General features: G+C 31.8%; 1 protein-coding gene across 1 annotated transcript; it reads left to right on the top strand.

Annotated features, from left to right (window-relative positions):
* The first annotated feature begins 84 nt into the window (after positions 1–84).
* Positions 85–13,283, top strand: LOC132756774 (patched domain-containing protein 3-like). Its single transcript, XM_060747912.1, has 4 exons — positions 85–289; positions 7,619–8,647; positions 8,909–9,109; positions 10,368–13,283. The coding sequence occupies exons 2-4, from the start codon at positions 7,633–7,635 to the stop codon at positions 11,933–11,935; spliced, it is 2,784 nt and encodes a 927-aa protein (XP_060603895.1). The 5' UTR covers positions 85–289; positions 7,619–7,632; the 3' UTR covers positions 11,936–13,283.
* Positions 13,284–18,554: the final 5,271 nt, after the last annotated feature.

The following is an 18,554-nucleotide window of genomic DNA, read 5'->3' as shown; positions in this document are numbered from 1 at the left end:
CTGTTATTTATCACCTTAAGTGTACAAAAACACAATTTTGAGCCCACACGCTCCATCACATGCGTTATATCACGTATCTGAAGTGGGCATGCATAATATGATTTACAGAATTGTGAGTTGTATCATAAAGGTATCGAAAAGTTACCTCTGTATAAACATTTGTCAGCATTATTAATTTCATCCATTTAAAAAGATAAATTGGAATATAAAGACTGATAACTGTTTTTAAACTTATAGTTTGTAGTATCGAGAAATGGTGAGAAGAACTTAATGTGTATTTGATAAAATCGTGAGTATTTTAATCTCTCTTTTTTATCATACTTTTATGATAGAACATTATAGTTTGTTTTTTTCATAGGTTAACTTGTATATTTAGTTTATGAATAAAGGTTTCATCAATTTAATTAACATGCTCATTGTTCTTTTTTCAGATCAATCTGAATAGTTTTGCTTCAATACGATGTTTATATGGATATTTTGAATTTAACATTCACATACAAATTAATTTCATAGTATCTAATTTTCATTAACCTAGAATGTGTATGCATAATATGATGTAAACGTAAGCTTTAATAACTTTGTATAATTTCTATTGAATAGTATGTCATGACATATAATGATTTTGTTACAGGAATGCTTTTATTTTATTTCTGAACAGTTTTGTTTTAAATTTCTAGTGTACTTTTAAGGTCAATTAAAGGCAAGTAGTATAGTTACAGTGATTTTGTATTTTGTATGGAACTCAAAATACTACTTGGTTTATTATGACAAATAAGTTCGTAGTTACAGCTTTTTCTTTAGGTAACAAGCATCTTATATGTTCTAAAGCAATCATTTAAAAGTTGTAAAACACATGTTTGCTCTTCTAAAGAATTAAAAATTAAATTGGTTCGTTTTTAGGCCTTTACCTTTAACTATAGTGTAATATTGTTATATATTCAATAACCTAATATATTTATGGCAGAAAAGTATTAATGTAGTAGAAAGTTGAATTGATAATAAGAGATATTGCACTTTTGAACAGACACAACCAAACTAAGTCTGCATTTATCACATAGTTACCATTGTTTTTAATTCAAGGTTTCCATATTTATTTGCAATCGTAATATGAAATGCCTTTTCAATTGGTCATATTTTCTTAGGAATAGATATCATTTTTGAGTGCCTTGTTGTAGAGTAATGCACGGTTCGAGTTCAGTGCGCTGGAATATAATCACGAAGGCCGATAGGTCTCAGTGATAAATTACAAGCATATGGACCCCGTTGTTCAAAACATTGGTCAGTAATTGGTTTGATTTTATTAACTTGTAGTGTAACGCCCAGATCTGAATAACTCAATATGAATAAGTCAACACAATATCAAGTTTATAAACGTCAGATATATGTATTTATTTAATATAAAATATTATTCTATAAGATAAAACAATTGCTTAACCAATGTCTTTAACAATTTCACAATTCTTAAACAAATACGTAAAACAATAAAAATCAATGTCAACTGCGTATTTAGCATAATTTAACCTAAGTGAGTGAGTCTGTTTAACATCAAAAACTACACTGAAGAATATAATATTTTGCTCACCTTAAATACTAAAATATTATACGCCTTAAACTTTATACCTTCATAATTCATAAATGCAAATATGCGTTTCCGGACAGCTAACAATTAAATAAACAATTATGTTTGCACGCTATAGGTACAAATCCCCGCTTAGGTGATGACATGCCCATCAATTAACTAAATTAGGCATATCCTTTTCGAGTGTCCGGTGACAGCTCATTATATTTAATATATCCGCCTATGTATTGTTGACTAATTACCGGCTAATTAATAACCACATTATCATGATAACGTGACAGAGCGTAGGGTTCGAACCTATGAGTGCAAACTATAACAAGTTACGGTAACATTGATATACCAACTGAGCCACTTCGATGGTATACAGAATTATGACATTTCCAAATCAAATGATATGCAGACTAACCCTTTAATGGACTTTCCCACGTACCGTAAAGACCACATTATCTTCCGAGGACAATAATTATGCTGAGCTTTATTGCGCAATAGGGTAAATAACTGGTTCCTTATTTGTAATTGAAAACGAGACCGAGTAGGTCCATATTTGTTTTTTTTGTTTTTGTTTTTTTTTATATTTTTAACACTAAGGAAGCCATTATTGTTTTTATGTTGTATATCTTGTTTCAATATGTTTTGCAAATTTTGTGGTAAAGTCTCTGTTTAAATAAACTTGTTTGAGAATTATTGTTTAAAATTCGTTTGGATCAAACTCAATTAATGTCGTAAAACACAATACAAATCGAAACAAATCAGTGTTTCTGAGAAAGAGTAGGTCTAAAATAATATTAACAGTACGGATCGAACCACAGACCTCTCATATATAAGGCAATTGACCGACTGCGCTATTGCGATTGTGCCGACGACCTATATATTAAGGTGTGACTTTTCAAAACATTAGTTAAATACTTCATATAAATTATCGGAGGCCTGGACCAATAATTTGTGATCAAAGCGTCATCCCGCTTTTTTCAGAATCATCATTTTTATTGTGCGAAATTACTTAAAAACGTAAAGCGTTTACCCTAAACGGGCTAAGAATGGCATTTATTTATGAGCATAATTCTTTATTATACCTTTAGATTTTTTTCATTTTCAGTAATTTGATTTGATTGTAAATGGAGTTAAAAAGAAAAAAGAAAACTTACAAACCATTCTGTGAATTAGTTATTAATATTTCATTTTTGCCATAGATTTGTGTCGCTTCGCATTGCCGATCATCGTCTTCCATTGTCGCGTTGACACCCAGGTTGGTTTGTTGTTTGGTTGGTTTTCTGTTATTGCACTAATTTTAAAACATTTTACAGTGATTTTGGTGAGTTGACAATGTGCGAATGTGTATTATACCTCTAAAAAATATATCTACATCCATTTATTTAAGACAACATAAAATAGTTTGTTTAATTGTTTAAAGTGTCCTCCATTTTATTGTAAACCGAAATTTCCACAAAATATAAATAATTAAACAACAACAGTATTTACTGAAATTTCAATGTTGCCATGTTTTTAAATGTAATATTCAGTTCCACAGTTTCTTTTCTTTCATAAAATCTTGATAAATAATATTAAAAACTGTATGGTCTGAATTTTCTTATAAATGCATATATTAATGCAAATATGGAATGTATGAATGATTGCGATATTTACGATATCATTGTAAAATTCCGTGAGAAATCGGGTCGCCTCTACAGAATAGCGACATATACGGATCACTTCTCTGTCTGACTGTCTGTCTGTCTGTCCGTCCGTCACAAAACATGTTGTCGAGACAACTCCACAGAAACTACAAGAGCAATTTCATTCAAACTTTACAGGAATGATCAGTACAAAGTAAAGGTTGTATACGTCGTATGCTTTTCTCCGGTTCACTGATTTTCGTCATAGTTATGGCCCTTTTATGATTTTAATTTTTAAAGTTCATCCGGACTACTCCTCTTACACAACTTATGCAGTTCAGTGAATTTTTACGAATTGATTGATAGCTCAAGTGCTTGCGCCTATTAAACGGGTTTTTTTTGCTCGGATTATTTTTGGCTGAGTTATGGCCCTTGAATACAAGGTGTGTCTTTTTGTGTTGCCAGTTAAATAGAAGCTTGTCCGGACTCCTTCTTAGGAACTGCTGGTGCAATTACATCCAAATTTTACAGGAATGATCATGACTAAGTCTAGTTGTGCATAGTATTGGTATTTCAAGGTTTTTGATTTTTGTCAGAGTTATGGCCCTTAAATGATTTTTTTTCAAACGTTTTTAAGTTTTGTTTAGACTACTTCTCTCCTACTTATGCAATTAAAATCAAACTTTTCATAAAGGTATAGGTACCGCAACTTCGGAAGTACATAGCTATATATAGAGAGTTTTTCGGTTTAATAATATTTGGCTGAGTTATAGCCCTTGAATAAAAAATGCGATTAGCCATATTAACGTAATTGTGTCTTCTGCTACACAGTAGCTGCAACATAAAAATGACTTTCATATACGATTATACTTTATTTACATCATTTTATTACATTATGAAACACTTAATTGCATTCTATATTTAAAACACATATTTACGAGAAACAGAACAGAGTGTCAGATATACTGGCTACTGCTCAACCTTTTCTATTTATAAAGTGTAAAAAGTTATATATCTGTTGCAAATAGTTTTAAAATTATTTGCCTGAATATTTCTAAGAATATTAAAAAAAACATTTGTATATTTTCTTAAAAACCCATTCTGCCTAAACAATGCTCTTATTTTTATTCTCAAACCTTTTATTTTTGATGTCTTGTTAGTATCTGACAAGTTTCTCAATTCCCAATAACCTCAACCATCTTTTGTCTCTGTTACCTTTGTTATACATACGGTTTTAGTGCTTAAGTATTTTGCATTGAAGTCAAAATACTACTTCAATCGACCTCAAAGCTATAGAAACAACATAGTAAATGTTAATAAAGTAATTCAGCACATAAAGTGTTTTACCCTTTAATCTCATATTTTCTGCAATGCTCCCCGCATGCATGAAGACGACATAATTTAATCATGCACCCAATTATACTTGTACCATTTTAATAAAGCTCATATTGTTAACGTGTTAATTTTTAAGTAATTGTTTTTACTACCTGCATCGATTAACATATTCCTTATTTCTAATCGTCTGTGGATACGATACAAAAAATTTAACATTTAACCTTTTAGAAAAACAGAACTATTAAGTGCACTGTATGCTTTGACTTGCTTGCAAACTCATAGTTTTAATTCTAACTTACAAGATCGAGTTATAACCTTGTTTAGATAACGGTTACTTTCTTTTCATGTACATATTTTGAAGTGGGATTATCTCTTTTATGGCTTACAAGGAGGTGTTAAGCTTTTTTGTTAATAAACTGAATAATTCATTCAAAATTGGTTTTGTTATTTTACAGTTTTAGTGCTGAAATGGAAGTCAAAATACTACTTGTTTAAATACATACTTTTATGTCAAACAATTTCAGTTTCTGCGCTACTTGATAAACATTTAAGATTTTCTAAACCCATTTTCTAAATGATGTAAAAGTCATTTTGCCCTTCCTGAAGAAGGAAAAACAATATTCGTTTTTGAGGCATAATGTGCTTTAAGAGAGAATTGATTTTTAATAGTTCCGTTTGTTATTTCTATTATTATCAACTTTCGGTTTCACAAACAGTTTGTTTAAATCTCTGAATATTATACTGTCATTTTCAATGTATCCTTGTTATTGAATACCATATAAAAATTCTATATACTTTATCTTCAATTATTGTGGTCTCTCCTACGAAAGCTTTTCCTATATATTTGCAGAGTCGTTAAATTCATTTTTTTAAAAAAGCTTTATATCTTCAATCCATTTTTTCCCCACTTAAAAGTAAAAAACTAAGCGATTGAAGAACGGTGCACTTGTTAATCATGTATTAAATAAAATTTTGACAGCAATAAAGTAAGCTACTTCTCACACTTGAAATGAATGATGAATACGCTGTTATGACTCATAACTTGTTAAACGAGTACTTAGTAAAAATCAGGGATCTTTGTGACACTTTTATGATACATTTGATAATTTAGAACATTTTAGAAAAAATCGATTAGACAATATATGGATTTAGACTGGCATATCTTATCTTTTAAACGTGTACAGGCTAATCTCCAATCATGCCAACTGCGATGACAAAGCACATGTCCCACGTTTTACGATGTTTTTAGTTAGATATATGGTTTAAACCTGTAATTGCATATCAATAATTGTCATTGATATTTATTGTTTGCAAACAAAGTGTCATGTAATAAACAAGTTTGCAAACAAAGTGTCATGTTATAAACAAAAACCAGGACAATAAATTAAGACGTAATCGTTATTAGTCTGGAATTTTGAACAAAAAAATCAAATCATCGTCATTGTGTAAGAGGTTGATATAAGATTTAGTGGAATAATTTTATCCAAAAAGTATCACGTTATGTAACTTAATCGGTGAGAGTTAAGAATAGGTTCAAATATTAACATAATAAGAAGGGTATTCATGTGTAAAATATAATGGCAAGATGCAGTTTTCAGTAAAATTTTCATGACACCATTCGGTCTTTAAAGAAATTCACCAGCTACTCTCTTGTATACCAATATACCTCTTCTGCTACATTTCCCCTGGTTAAATTAGCCTTACCGTAAGAAATTAAGGACAAGAAGGCTAAGCTAAACCGGCAACTTAGCAACAAATGCAAATAATATGGTTTTAGAATATTTCAAATTTGATTATAATTTTATGCCAGTTGGCATTCTTTAAATTATTCTGATTTTCAGACATGTTTTTCTATCATTATATTTACGAAAAGGTCTTTGTTTTCCAGTGGATGACACATGTAACATAGAAACATCCTCCGCCTTGTTTATATAAAAATCACGTGGTACACTTTCATTCCATATTATTTCCGAGATGGTTATGATAATCGTCAGGGTATTCCGATGAGTTTAATTGCCTGACTGAGTTTATAAACAAAACAACTACTTTATTGTTTTCGTGGATATTAAATTTAAAAAAAAACGATGATGATGTCTTTGACTGAGCAATTTTATACGGTTTTTGATTCATTTATCACAGGCAATATTATTCTGCTTAAACTTATTTCAAGTGATATTAATATACAGGAGGGCACTCCTTTTCATTGAAGATGTCATTGTCAGTGGAAAGGTCATTAATCCAAATTTGTTACAGGTGTGGCTGAATTTTGAACAGATATTAATAGGAAACACTTTAAGCCCTTTAAAACTTTAAGCTTTATAGATATGTTTTATAACTGCAAAACTCTGATTATCAAACCACGTGAGGAATATTTTTGTTTCACGGTTATGTTTTTAATTCTTTTTTAAACTGAACATGCGTCGCAACAAACGTTTAGCTTGTACATTAAATTTGTAATACATTATTACATCATAAATCCTTTTTTAAATAAACTTGGTGATGAATTTATTTTCTGTCATTTATTTTCTTCTTTCGTGCCTTTACCAGATGAAATAATCAATTGCCATCAGTTAAGTTATTTATCTTATCTTAAATGACTTCTTGCATGCTTCTTTTCAAAGATACTAAGTACTTACAAACTTACAATGTTAAGTAAGATAAAAAAAAAACAACGGAAGTGTCATCAAGCACATGCATTTTGCTCACCAGACTACAGTGGAACTTACTTTTTGCGAACTCTGATACAGCGTACACTTAGTTATAAGAAACACTTTCGTTTGGTCTCGATTTTCTCTTCTTTATCTTATTGAAAAATTTTGTTTACTGTAGATAAGTTATTTATAAGATACAACTTCCTGATATTGTTTACAAGAGATATGGAAAACTAAATGTTATGGTCCTAAGGAGTTTTTTATACCCGAGTTTCACTGTAGTTGCTTTTTAGCGTTCGTAATATTGAGCTTAACATTTCACAATGAATATATTAGAATGTATAAAATATAAGCTTTAGTTATATAATCACATTTGATACATTTTCATCGATTGCATAGACCAACAATAATCGAATTATGCTTGTTTGTATTTTATGTAGGGATACAATCCAAAATGGCAAACCATTTCAATACCTGCTACGATAAGGTCGAAAACGGGATAGGTGGCATATTTTCACGCTATGGTCGTTTCGTAGCGAGGCACCCTTGGAAGATAATTCTGACTGGATTTATATTTAACGGACTTCTTGGCATTGGAATGTTTAAACTTAATATTGTTATAGATGTCGAACGGGTTTATACACCGATTGGAAGTCAAGCTAGCAAGGACAGTGACAAAGTTAGTGATATTTTTCCCGACCTGAGCGGCACCAATTTCATTGGATATCAGATGCCGAAGTTTGGTCGGTACGGTGAGGTAATCGTCATCCCAAAGAGCGGCAACATTCTTGATGGAGAGTTTCTCACTCAGCTAAAAGAACTCTATTATTTCTTGTTATCAATAGATACTACTGATGAAAATAAGAAAACGGTCACATTAAACGAAATTTGCGCTAGGTCGTACGGAAATTGCAGTATCGACGGGGATGTTTTTGTAGATACACAGTTTATTGAAGAAGTAAATTCGAGTTCTGATATTCCTTTTCCTTATTTCAACCATTCGTCTCGTGGTCAAATTTATTATGAACAAATAGTTGGTGGCTTTAATATTTCATCAAACACCCTAGTATCTGCAAAAATGTTAATCATGCGAGTGAATTTGCGTACGGACTCTGACTATTTTACAGAAACTGCAAAGAATTGGCAAAACTCATTTCTGGCAAAGATAAAAGAGTTCTCTTCAAACCATTTTGATATCTCGTATTCACATTCAGATTCTTTAAGTGAAGAACTAAATGAAAATGTGTCAGGTGACATTCTGATATTTTCAATAACTTTTACAATAATGATTACCTACGCATGCATAGCAACAATGACAGCCCGATGTGACGTAGTTGGTCAAAGGTCAAATTTGGGATTTGCTGGTGTTATTGCAGCTGGTCTAGCGATAGTTGCTGCTTTCGGTCTTGGTAGTGCATGCGGGGTAGAATTTGTCAGTATTGTCGGAGTTGTCCCATTTCTTATTATTGGTATGCCAAATAATAATCTTTATAAAGTGATTCTTTTTTTTATTAAACGCTGTGAATACATCCTGGTGATAACTCTGAACATTTATGTTTAGTATGAGACATATGACCAAAGCAAGGAGTTAAATTAAATTTTGCTAATAAATGAATTAGCATTTTTGAAGTATGTCGTACATCAACACAGAATTTAAAGATATCAATCAATAATCACTGAGTATAATCTGTTTGATGCAAGACACAATATAATTTTCTTTTATTATTAAGGTATTGGAGTTGATGACATGTTTATGCTTATGTCTGGTATTACAAGCACCAACTACGAAGACGATGTTGAAACAAGGGTTGGAGAAACAATGAGAACCAGTGGTGTATCAATCACAATCACTTCTCTCACAGACTTGCTAGCCTTTGCTGCTGGAGCTTCTTCTGTATTTCTTAGCGTTCGAAACTTCTGTATTTACTGTGGTGCGTATTTAATTATTTATTTCATGAATTTCTTTCAGAGAATTCTAGAATCTGATAAAAAAATTAGCAAATATTTAGATAAGAATCTAAAATTACAGTCATTGTGGCTCGCATTATCAAACTGATACTCGTACAGAATAAAAAAAACGGTTACTTTTATATATTACATCTGAAATACTTGTAGTTACAAACAATACGATTCTTTTAATAAATATATAAATGCATTATTTTATTTGAGTTGTTATATAAATATGATTTTACTATAAAGTCATAAAATTCTACGAGCATACCCTTAGGGAAGCACGTTTCAAAATCAATTTTAATTTTGTTTAACGAAACTTTAATAAGTATTCTGAAAAAAATGGTAACAATGTCAGATTAAGAAATAAGGCGGTCCAACATAGCATTGAGTATTTAAAATTCACACATATTGCCTGAAACGTGTCGAAATATTTTTATAAAGTCCGTAGAAAAACGCCCAGTTTCAGTGACCTTTTGAAAAGGCAATATATTTCGGAGTATATTTTATGGTGATGCTGTTTATATGAATTTATATTTCTGTTCAGTTTCTCGAAAGCTACAACAATTTACATACGTCAGTGTAGTTTCAACAACCTTGTCAGAAATAAAGAGTGCATGTTTAACCTGAAAATCCCATTCGTCCGTTATTCATTACTTCTAACACTAGCAGAAAATAACATGGTTGTCGCGATTTGTTTGCTTTCCTATAATTGTTCACTTGTGTTCTCCCTGCATATACATATGGTAATTCAGACATACAAATGAGAACAAAGATCAGCAAGGCAATGATACATTTCAGTAAATAAAGGTGCACTCTTCCCTCAAATTTCAAAGTCAACATTTGCAGGCAATCACTTAATTTGTTAAAACAGGTGTCAATATAAATACAACTTTAGATTTAGACATACGATTAAAAGAATATCATTTATTGATAACCGCAATGTTACCCAACCCCTAGTATTTCATACATTTTCTTATTGTGTAAGAATATTAAATAATGTGTCACCATCCTTATTTTTCTAACTGCGTAAACATACAATATGTTTCGTTCAATTGTTGCCTAATGTCACTAGGTTACCAGTGAAATATGGCCTGCTCATTTTTAAAGTAAATATAAGGAGATCTTGGTTGTCTGTGATTACCGGTAATTTTGTGAAAAAATATGTTTACACTGTAGGCGTGCAGCCTTAATATCCGATTTATCTTTATTTATGCAAATTATTTGATTTCGTTTCAGGTATAGCGGTAGTATTTTGTTACATTAACCAGGCAACGATTTTTCTTGCGTGTATCGCAGTCAATGAAAATAGGACATATGACAACAAACATTATGCTACATGTTTGAAAATCAAAATACCCGGTGAAGAAGATGCAAATATGCCAAAGTGCCGATTGCTTTGTTGTACAGGCCGGAAACCCAAGAATCAGTCTGAATCTGAAAGTTATTTAGATAAAGTTCCCAGGTGGTTGATACCCAAAATGATTACACCAATATCAGCCAAGATAATTATTTTTGGTCTTTTTGCTGGATACTTAGGGGTTTCAGCTTGGGGTGTCACTCAAATGGAACAAGGCTTAGAGCTTCAAAATCTTGTCGCAAAAACATCATATTATTATCAATACAGGGAGCACTTAGATAATAATTTTCCTTTGGGAACTTCGATTTCTCTTGTTTTTGATAAAACAATGACTTATTCGGATGTTTCAGTTCAAGCCGATATTACTTCTCTTTTGACGGATCTCAAAACGAAAAGTACAGTTCAAGACTATATTGAAATAAACTGGCTGTCTGAATATAAAAATGACGCTACAAACTATAACAATTCAACAGAGAAAAATTTCATATTAGGCCTACGTGATTTTTTGAGTATGCCTAGCAACACACGATTTCAAAATGATGTTGTGATCAATCGCAGCAACACTAGTATAACGGTCTGTAGGATTCACTTAATGTCTAAAAGTATCAAGAAATCACAGGAACAAGGAAAATTCATGCTGAGCATGCGAGAAATGGTGTCGGATAGCTCACTTTCAGTTTTTGTTTTTTCTCCAGCTTTTCTGTTCTATGAGCAATATGTTACCATTTTGTCTCAGACATTACAAACTGTCGGGATTGCTGTTGCTATGGTATTTTTCGTTACCTGTATATTCATGCCACATCCACTGTTGCTTTTATATATAACAACAACTGTTGCCATGATTACTCTCGGAATCTTCGGATTTCTTTCATTTTTAGGCCTTACTTTAAGTGCGATTACAATGATTCACATTATAATGAGCATCGGTTTCTCTGTAGACTTTGCAGCACATATTTGTCACGGTTATATGATTTCAAGCGGTGATGACCGAAATAAAAAAATGATATCCGGAATTGTTCGATCCGGAGCTCCGATTTTTCATGGAGCAATATCATCGTTGTTGGGTGTTGTCATGTTAGCAGCAGCCAAATCATATATATTTTATTCTTTTTTCCAAGTCATGAGCCTTGTTATCACATTCGGGATTCTTCATGCTCTTTTTCTACTGCCTGTTATCTTGTCGCTGATAGGTCCTTTTTCATCTGTAACAGGGTCAAAGGTTGATTCAGAGTCAGAGAATTTAGACAGGAGAAGCGAAGCAGCACAAGCATATGATAATACATCTTTTCGAATACCCCGCCCGTCTGTGGATATGGACAATGGGTATACGTCTGAATGTAACAAAATCCCTATGGCAGATTTAAGTCAGAAAACCCCGTCTGCATCACACTCAACTCATACTTTTGCAGAAATCGGAAATTACGATTCCTTTAAACGACAACTTTAAAAGTAAAAAAGATAAATATCACCGTCTTGTCGAAACACAATATTCATTAATTTCATATTGATTTGCTTGCAAAAGCAAAATTTGAAATGAACTGCATTTCAGAGTACCAGTTGGATGTCACATATTTAAAATTAAAATTAGATTGATTAGGACGATGTACTACGGTGTCAATGTAAACCTTTTTGTCAGATCCTTTATGCAATTTCTCGGAAAAACTGTGGATACATATCAGCCAATTACAGCCGAGTATTACCTTTCGCTTAATCGTGTGCAGTACAAATGTGTCATTAATCGTGCAGTGATCAGTTTGAATTTGTTTCTGTGAATCCGTCATTAAATACTGTCATATGAAATCGGTACATTTGTGTTAATTACAGTTTAACTTTGTTGACGGGTAATATTTAAAACCTATATATATGTATATATGTATAGATATAGACAATACTATGTTACTCCGACAACATTCTGTAGAGTAAGAGTGACTGATTAAAATCACTTTCACTATACCAAAAGGGGTATAAAGATAAAGAAATTCATTTTGAATGTATAACAATGAAAGTAAGATTAAACATCTTATATATTGAATACACGTGGTATTTTAAAATTACATATATAATTTTATAGTCGATTGGTCTACAATAAGCACATTTCAATTGAAAAAAAAGTTCCAAGTTTAAATGTATTCAGCACATGAACAATATATATTTATGACAAAGACAATAAATGTAAACAAATACAAACAAACAAATATGTGCACAATAAAATTTATTTCAATAAGTATTTCAAATTTTGATATAACCCTAGAAATGAATCATCTGGATATGCTTACAAAATATTTCTTGAAAAGAAATGTTGATCTAATTCATGGTAATATAGCATGAAGATTTATATGATGAATAAATATATTCTATTCAGCTTTATGTAGATATGTAATATCAGATCATATGTGTCACACTTACTAACAACATCTTTATATTGTTCTTTTGTGATTTGTTGGCACGTATGATACAAAATATTGTCAGCAAAATTATAAAATGGTATTGCACTCCTTTCATTATGGACCAATTCACGTAAAATGTACATGGTTTATTGACGTCAAATCTGACGTCAGGATTATTATATGCCATGCATATAAGTATCGTTACAGTCCAATCTGTTTGAATGGGGAATAATGTGATGGAATAGTTTATTATGCACTGATATATACATTAATGATACTGCAGTTAATACTGTATAATATGTTCATTCACAATGTTGAGATATTGCTTGCATTACTAGTAAATGTATTATCATAATTATACAGGATGTGCTCTTCTGATTTAGAAAATAAAGATAGTATATTTTATTATTCTGGCTCTTTGTATATTACTGTAAAAAGATGATGAAGTACAAAATGCACTGACAACGGCCTGTGTGGTTAATTTCTACGCATATAATTTCACATGGGTGTTAAATACTCACCGCTAATATCAATGCTATCTTCATTCAACATCACGGACGTTTGAAATTAGTAATGCCACATATGCGTTTTCACGAAATCAACACTAAAAACATTGAAATTAAAATTCATCCATAATGATTATTTTAAATGTGTTCACAAGCTCGCATACAAGTTTGCTGATTTTCCGTAAAATGTTATACATAAATTAAAATTTTATTGTTCAATAAAGTGGGATTATCTCGACCTTCGTTTACAAGTTGACGAGGAAAATAAATGACATAAATCCCTAAATTAAGTTTTTCATTAAATGATAATGCATTTGACATGAGGTATGTACAGAGATGGTTTTGCATCGAAACGAAGTTAATTCTAAAGAAAAAACAAACTTTAATTACAGGGTTTTATCTATGCCTTTCAATGAAACATGTAATATAGTGTTCAAATATGAAAGCATCTAGAGTGTTATATTGTTACAGAATGAAAACTTGAGGAAATGAAGTTCGGGAAGATAAACAACATTAAATTCCGTTCACTTTAGCTGTGTTCATAACTCACTATACATTTTTTACTCGTATACTGTAATACACAAATTTTTGCTGGTAGAAAATCAGAGTAGGCCATGAAAATACGGCCGTTGTCTCCTGTAGATATTTTTGATAAAATCTGTTCTGTATATGGACAAATGAAATGTATTTTTATCAATTATTCGTTGGTTTAAAACATTCAAATGGTGGTTAATTTGACCAAAGATGCACACCATGCCGAACGGCCTAAAACTGCAACGTCTGAAGAGAAGGTCCCTAAAATGAAAGAAATTGTTTATATAGATGTCAGATACAGTATTAGGCAAATAGCTAATATCGTTGGCATCTCAAAAGGAGCAGCTCATACCATTTTCAAACATGATTTGAAAATGAATACGATCTGTGTTAGATAGATTCCCATTTGCCAAGATAAGCAGAAAAAAGGTCGCGTGATTCATGGTGCTGTGCGCTAATTTGTTGCTTAAACACTTTGCAAATTACAATGAATGGTCTTTTTTCCAAATGTCGTCACTGACATCGAAATATAGATTTATATTTATGGGCAAAGACGAAAATACTAAAACAAGATTTGAGCTACAAAGTCTGGCAAAAGACGATGCGTGGCAAAAAGGTTAATTAGTAAATAAGGAAATATATGCAATTAAGGTTGCTGCTCTTGAAGCCAAATATGTTAATTAAAAATTGTACAAACAAAAGTTCTTCGAAAAACGAAACAAATTTAAGGCTTGTGTGATAATTTCGTGGAAGTCAAGTCTTAATTTTACATTTCATTACAGAAAACCCAGAAATTATATATAGATACATGAATAAAACTTTTCTCACCTCCTCTTCACAATAAAAGTGAATATATCTATAACCGGTATCCAGTTTTCCGTCTCTACAGCAACTAATGTAAACAACATTGCCTAAGGTCGGTTTAAATGTAAAATTTTAGCAATAAAATATCGCGTCAAAATGGCAGGAATTTCTCTAATGTTTTTTGTGACGTCTTGACGACGACATTTCCTGAAAACTTGCCATCAAATCAGCCACCATACTCTTAGCCCCAATATGTTCCTAAATGACGAGACAGTTTAAATAAAATGAGTCAACGTCAAGTGAAATTCTAACAATTGTCCTGGTTACATTAAACGAAAACTATTGTGACTGATTTGTGCCATTCGAGTTTTCGCTCCGCGACCACACCTCGAAGAGTCGAAAATTAATAAGTTAAAATGGCGGGGTGCGGAGCGAAAACACGCTAATTAGCGGAACGCCGGGCGAAGTTAAATAAATCAAACTTAGCCCCGCGGGGGCACGGAGCGAGATTCAAGAAGAACCACAATGGAAACAAGGATTTATCTTAACTCTTTTTTTGTGTTTTCCTTCACATATAATGTTTATTGACATGGCTATATTTTTTACATACATGTCTTGTTATTTGTTTTAATGTATGTTTTATAATTTGTTTGCCATGTGAATTGTAGCATTTTATGTGAAATAAATTCTATCTATCTATCTATCTATCTATAAGAAATAAAACGGCGGGGTCGAGGGACGAAAACACACTAATTAGCGGGGGCACGGGGAGAAGTTTTCTGTTCCTTATATAAAATACTTAACTTGTTTAACAAATCACGGCTAAATATGATTTCACTTATACAAATAATATTCATTCATTTCAAATAAACTGCCGTTTAGTCGGGTCATTTTGACAAAAACCCAGCGGTCATGTCTCTGTCGAGTTACACTTGCGGTGACTTCGAGATTACATATCTTCTTATAACTTGAAATGATTGTAATGACAGCTTTATTTTCTTTAAGAGTAATAAATTCCCTACAATTTGGTACCAAGATATTGAAAATTGGTGAAAAATTGCGGAGTTATGGAGTTCAAATTAAGATGAGTGCTGAAAAATGAGCGGCGAGTTGCATACCTTTACTAAATATATATGTATCAATTTTTTATTTTTTGTAGGAAATGACGGTAATTGAATTAAAAGCATATACCAAATATTAAAACATGTTTCAAATGGACAATACTGCAGGTTACATAGTTTTGAGAGGTAGGAGGGTTGTAGAGTAGGTGAGGGGGCCCGGTGGTAGTGACCAATCAACGCGACGAACACCTATGATCACTAGATCCATTTTATGTGTTAAATTTGCCACATTTTCAGTCTATTTATTGCCATAGCACATAGGAAGAAAAGAAAGAAAAAGACGAGCATAATCTCAATACTGCCATTTTTCCATATATCAAGTTTCATAAAAATATTTTCAGTACTTCTTGCGTTATCGCGGGATCCAGTTTTGTGAACGAACGGACTGACAGACAGACAGACGGACGGAGGGTAAACCTAAAGTCCCCCTCCGGTTAAACCGGTATGGGACTAATAACTAGTCATATTGCTAATTCATAACACCTATTCCTTCAAGTAAATTTATCATGCAATGGAATCTGTTTAACGGATTGCTTACAAATGGCATACACTTTTTTTTTAAAAAAAGACTGACTGAATAATTTAATGTTATACTTTCAATAAGCCTTGGTCATTTATATGTACTTCTCTAAAACCATTAACATTCTTTTGTTTAATTATTTAAAGAGTATTACCGGACAATTTCTCCTTTTATTCTAAAGTTATAGTAACCAGACGATGAATATGTCTTTATAGTATTTATAGACCCGGGTGACGATTTGAAAACGAGAAAGCGTACCGATCGAGGTTTTTAAAAGACAACCCGGGTCTGTAAATACTATATTATGTACTTTTTCTTTTGTTTTTCTACCAAACATCAGTTTTTAACTTGGCATTAATGAATATTAATCACAAGTAACCTATATTTTATGAAGTTCATTATGTTTGACCAAGAGCAAAAAGAACGAAAGTCCTCAAAGATAAAAACGACTATGCTCTTTCAAGATGTTAGAGTATCCAATAAGGTGTTACATGTATCTGAAAATTCAAGAGTTTTTTTCGTAGGTACTTTTTGTGTAAATTTCAACTAATTATACAATAAGATATATTTTTATTTATATAAACGTTTATATGCAGGCCAAATTAGTAAAACTTCTTAAATTTTATGGCAAAACAAACCATTCTGTGTGGCGCAAAAGAACGGCTATAGCATGAAAGGGAAATGTGCCATAAACAAAGGTTACACAACACTTATTCCTAATGGTTCCGGGTCCTTAACAGCCGTTGAAATATGTTTTCCCATCGTAGACATGTGGGTTTACTTTCTTTGGAGAACACCATCATGTTTCCCGGTGTGTTTTGGCTTCAATGTTTTTATAATGATACATGCGATTGGCCATTTAGACAGTCGGAGGAGGATACATTTCTGTGAATTTTAGTAGGTAATGATGTACAAGTACTAGGAAAAATACTTTATCTGTAATCGCGTTGGCTGGAATTCACGCGACACCCTTATTGCGACTCATGGTGCGTGAAAGAATGACAAAAGTACACACAAAGCAGATCCAGTAGCTCTTTTCTTTTGAACAATAGAAAACCAACATCGAATATTTCTTTTAACTTCTGTAAACATTTTTGCATTAATCACATATAAATACTAATCCAATCCACGAAATATATCAATGTGTCTGTAAATGCTTACTGTATAAGTTTATTTTGTACAAATTGAAATAAATATTGTTTAAATTAATACTAGACAATGGAGAACAACGAGGAATTGTAATTATATAGTTTATATACTTATAGATAAACATAAGTTGTTAACACATAAAATCATTCAAGAAATCAACAAACTGTTTAGTTTATTCATATTTTATTGCTAATATTTACATGTAAATATACAGAGAAACAAATTGATTTTGAAATAACAAATAGCAAAAGGGTTGGGCCCAAGTTCTTACAACATTAGCGACCGCCCCTCCCCCTGAAAAAATATATTAATCAACATTGATGGCATAAATATGACAAAGTGTGACATGTTTACATATAAAGCGAACAAAGAAAAAAAATAAAGACAGATTAACATAAAAAAATAAAACAATGTAAGAAATAAGTAAGACAGAAAAATGTATATTTATGTATTTATATAATAACGACAGGGTAAAGGATCCAGCATTTAGCATTATTCGTCATTGGGAGTAAACGTCCATCATAAATGTGATTGTCAATTATTTGTGGTACCAGGTTATTAGGATTAATACAATTTACAAAAATATCATGTGTTTCAAAAACGGTCAGTAGTTTTTATAAATTTTTGGACAGCCGCAAATATTTGTTCATTATTGTTATCATCTAAAGAATTGCTACCCCACAGTAATAGCTCAACATTAAGAGGATGACAAATTCTGGTTTCTGCGAAGAGTATAAGTCTCTGAGGTTTAAATAATGGACAGCAAAATAGATAGTGTTCGGCATCCTCACAAAGGTTTCCACATATACAAGTCGGACTTTCTCTCAAGTGATTTTTGAAAAGGTCAGCATGTAAGTTGCTACAATTGTTCCTTAAACGAGCATGTAAAACTGACAAATATCTTACACCAAACAAAAAGTGTTTAGGTACTACGGGGGCATTAAACTTTTCTTTCATACTAGATTTAAAAATATTCAATTAATAAATTTCGCGAATTTCGGTGTCTAATGCATTCCATAATTCAGTAGCAGAAGGTATAAATGGT

The sequence above is a fragment of the Ruditapes philippinarum genome, unplaced genomic scaffold (assembly GCF_026571515.1).
Source record: "Ruditapes philippinarum isolate M1 unplaced genomic scaffold, ASM2657151v2 ctg5879_1_1_1_1, whole genome shotgun sequence".
Classification (NCBI taxonomy): Eukaryota; Metazoa; Mollusca; class Bivalvia; order Venerida; family Veneridae; genus Ruditapes; species Ruditapes philippinarum.
Note: the sequence above shows the minus strand (reverse complement) of the source record. Positions and strands in the feature narration are given on the sequence as shown.

Coding starts and splice junctions, on each gene's coding strand:
- LOC132756774 (XM_060747912.1), top strand. CDS start 7,633: ATGGCAAACCATTTCAATACCTGCTACGATAAGGTCGAAAACGGGATA. Junction 8,648..8,908: donor TGTCCCATTTCTTATTATTG/GTATGCCAAATA, acceptor TTTATTATTAAG/GTATTGGAGTTGATGACATG. Junction 9,110..10,367: donor AAACTTCTGTATTTACTGTG/GTGCGTATTTAA, acceptor ATTTCGTTTCAG/GTATAGCGGTAGTATTTTGT.